At 45.1% G+C, this 3,822-nt stretch overlaps 1 protein-coding gene across 1 annotated transcript; it reads left to right on the plus strand.

The window, feature by feature from the left end:
- Positions 1–1,782: 1,782 nt before the first annotated feature.
- Positions 1,783–3,445, plus strand: ACTRT3 (actin related protein T3). The gene is made up of 2 exons (XM_028100806.2): positions 1,783–1,982; positions 2,527–3,445. Exons 1-2 carry the CDS (start codon positions 1,783–1,785, stop codon positions 3,443–3,445), a joined length of 1,119 nt encoding a protein of 372 aa, XP_027956607.1.
- The last annotated feature ends 377 nt before the right edge of the window (positions 3,446–3,822 follow it).

The following is a 3,822-nucleotide window of genomic DNA, read 5'->3' on the forward strand; positions in this document are numbered from 1 at the left end:
CCAACTGATGTATGGGGTTCAGAATAGCCTTGATATGGTTGTAGTACTGTGAAATTCCTGGGCATGTAAAGTAATATTAAGGCAGCTTTTAACAGGAAAACAAAAACAACAAACAGAAAAGGAAAAATGACTATACTTCTAATTTTGTAGTGCTGAAACTATTTTGAAAGTTGGAATTTGCCTGCGATTTTTTTCCCCAGAGGCTCCTACCGAGTGCTGCAGAAACCAGGCACTGGTTCCTTGCACTTCCTTTGGGTACACTTTCTTCTGTGGGAAAGAAATGTTTTATTTGACATTCTTTCCCTGCCACGCATTGCTGAGAAGCCCGGGGCAAGTGCCGGGCTTCATTGGCGTTCTCGGTCTTGCCGCTGTTTGCAGCACCAAATGCCACCGCTGTTATTTAGTAACGTGACCCTTTCAGCCTCTGGTGGAGAGACAGGTAAATAGCTTCTGAATTTCCTCCTCTGCTTCCATAGACCAACCAGAGGTTCGAACTAACCTACTTCTAAAATTCTCTACATGGTGCGTAGAATTAAGGGGGTAAAAAAATCAGACATCAAGATGCACTTTTTGGCACGCAGTGTACTTAAATTATTCTAAACCTGAACTTCGCATGACCTAAGGAATATCGCTTTTCTTGCAAAGAGGCAGACACATCCTTATGCCTAAAAATAAAATATTTTTAGGAACTGAGACTGACCTTCCATATCACACAAGGAATAACCGGGTGAGATTGTTAACAATCAATCAATCAAAAAAAAAAAAAGCAAGATTCTACCTTTTTGGTTTTGAGTACATTTTGCTTAGAAACTGAAGGAAAGAGACACAACAAAGTATTTGCCCATTATATAGGAACAATAACAAAAGTATATAAAACCCACTTTCTTTTCTTTCAAGATTTTATTTAAATTCAAGTTAGTTCACATATATTGTAGTATTAGTTTCAGGGGTAGAATTTAGCGATTCATCTGTTGCATATAACACGCAGGGCTCATTACATGAAGTGCTCTCCTTAACGCCCATCACCCAATTAACCCCATCCCCCACCCTCTCTTTTCTAGCATCCCTCAGTTTGTTTCCTATATTTAAGAGTGTCTTAAGGTTTGCCTCCCTCTCCGTCTATCTTATTTCATTTTTCCTTCCCTTCCCCGATGTTCATCTGTATAAAACCCAGGTTAAATCCTAGCATTCTTTCCTTTTTCTTTTCAGAAGCTGAGGAGGGTTTCAGAAGAGCTTCTGAAACCGAGCTTCTTCTCTGACAACTTTCCCCTGTCAAATCTCTCCACCTTTTGCTGGTTTCAAGGGCACATTCCAGAGCTTTCCTTAGGCCCCTGGACAGACACATATTAAGCAGAATTTAAAGGCTTTGGAAAAGAAAATTGTTTTTATGGGTCATCGAGGTATTAGAGAAAGCCACTTGTAAAGGGTTAGATTTGCATCGTTAGGGAAGAAAGTTGGGTTTTCCTGATATTGGCATCCCTGGATTCCAGGGGGTGGCAAGTGACCCACCCCCTGTGAGATGCAATCGGTGGGCAGTACTTTGGAGAGTCAATGGGCCAGGCCTCTCCCTGCCCCCTGCCCGCATTTGCAGGCGCAGGCCTCGTGGGGCTAGGCCAGGGCCTCTGTGACGCGACGTTCCAGGCCATAGGCCCGTTAACGCTGCCCAGAGTCCGCAGCCCGTACTTTCCGCCCTCCTGCCACAGCCCGCAGGCAGGGCGGCCGGTGTGGCCAGGCGACGGGAGGCGACGGGAGGCGACGGGAGGCGGCGGCGGCGGCGGCGGCATGAGCTACTACCAGCTACCAGTGGTGATCGACAACGGCTCGGGAATGATCAAGGTGGGCCTGGCTGGCTCGCGGGAACCCCAGTTTGTCTACCGGAACATTATCGGCCGAGCCAAAGGCCAGAACTGGGTGGCCAAGGACGCGCCGGAACTGTGTGTGGGCGACGAGGCGCAAGAAAGGAGAAACTCACTGTCCATCAGGTATGGCCGTCTCCCAGCAGGCAGGACCCACATGGGGGCAGGAGAAGTCCAGATGAGGGGCGCAAGGGTGTGAGGATAAGGAAGCGGGGAACAGGAAAGTCTCACCCCGCTAGCGCAGGCCACAAATCTCCAAGGGTGTATAAATAAAGTTATCGTTCATAAAATACAAGTTCATTAAGAATATCACTTAATTCATAGTACCCTCATCATGTGAGTTTCTTCAGTTAATTGATATTAAAACTGTGCTATATTATGTAAAGATTTCCCAATTTTTTAAAAAAAGATTGTCTTCTAAAGGCGGGGGCAACAAATGGAAAGCAACAAAAATTGCAGAGGAAGGTAGTAGCTATGCTAACTTTTGCTGGCAGTTACCTTTTCTGACTGGCAGTCACTGCCCACAAAGGGATACTGGTAATAAATATGGGGATTAATCCAAGCTTGAAGAGAAGAGATGCTGGGGAAATTAAAAGCTATTATTGTTTAAAAATAAAAAAAGGCAAGAAAAAAAAAAGCGCTGCGATTTATCTTACTGCTTTTCCTACAGCTACCCAGTGGAGCGTGGTCTGGTTACTTCCTGGGGAGACATGGAGATCATGTGGAAGCATATCTATGATCATAACCTGAAGCTAAAGGCCTGTGATGGCCCAGTCTTGATTACCGAGCCAGCACTGAACCCACTGGTGAACCGGCAACAGATCACTGAAATATTTTTTGAGCATCTGCAGGTTCCTGCCTTCTATATGTGCATCCAAGGGGTGCTGGCTCTCTTTGCCGCTGGCTTCACAACCGGCTTTGTGCTGAATTCAGGTGCTGGGGTTACCCAGTGTGTGCCCATCTTCGAGGGTTACTGTCTGCCTCATGGTGTCCAGCAGCTAGACCTGGCAGGCCTTGACCTCACCAACTACCTCATGATGCTGTTGAAGGACCATGGCATCATGCTGCTTAGTGCTGCAGACAGAAAGATTGTCACAGACATTAAGGAAACCTCTTGTTATGTGGTAATGAACTATGAAGAGGAAATGGCCAAGAATCCTGAGTCTATAGAGAAGGTTTACCACCTGCCTGATGGGAAGATGATCAAACTCCATGACGAGCTCTTTCATTGTCCAGAGGCCCTCTTCTCTCCACATCTTATGAAACTTGATACCCCCGGCATTGATAAGTTGTGTTTCAGCAGCATAATGAAATGTGATACAGATCTGAGGAATTCGTTTTTCTCCAATATTATCCTTGCTGGGGGATCAACCTCTTTCCCCGGTTTAGACAAGCGGCTAGTTAAAGATATAGCAAATATGGTACCTGCCAATACACCTGTGCAGGTTACAGCTCCCCCAGAAAGGAAACTATCAGTGTGGATGGGAGGCTCTATTCTTGCATCCCTGTCTGCCTTCCAGGACATGTGGATCACCGAGGCAGAATTTAAAGAAGTTGGACCCAACATAGTACACCAAAGATGCTTCTGAATACAGATAAAATGGTTAGAAAAAAAGGTTTTGACAGAAAACTGGATATTATAAGTATCTGGGGGGAACAGGAAGTATTTCAATTATTGGATTGTCCATGTCTCTTGCATTTCTATGATGGGGGAAAATAATGTGGAAGTAAACCATTGAGTAGAGCCAAATTAAATGCTAGAGGAAACTATTCTTGACCTTGGAGATCTTATATTTACTTTGGAAAAAGAGCAATTTGTAGTACAACACGTGTGCCCAATGAGTGATATAGATTTAAGTTTGTTAAGGTTTACAGAAAGAAGGTTGCTGTGAGGAAAGATTTCATAGCAAATGTATGCCATCATGGATGGGGTGGCATTAGCATGGGTGTGTGGTAGAGGAGGAGG

The sequence above is a fragment of the Eumetopias jubatus genome, unplaced genomic scaffold (genome assembly GCF_037043125.1).
Source record: "Eumetopias jubatus isolate StellerSeaLion01/CBP00866 unplaced genomic scaffold, mEumJub1_p1.0 scaffold_1, whole genome shotgun sequence".
NCBI lineage: Eukaryota > Metazoa > Chordata > Mammalia > Carnivora > Otariidae > Eumetopias > Eumetopias jubatus.

Excerpts from the sequence above, each read along its gene's own strand:
- ACTRT3 (XM_028100806.2), top strand. The coding sequence starts at position 1,783 with ATGAGCTACTACCAGCTACCAGTGGTGATCGACAACGGCTCGGGAATG. Across the intron at positions 1,983-2,526 it reads AGAAACTCACTGTCCATCAG|CTACCCAGTGGAGCGTGGTC; the intron begins GTATGGCCGTCT and ends CTTTTCCTACAG.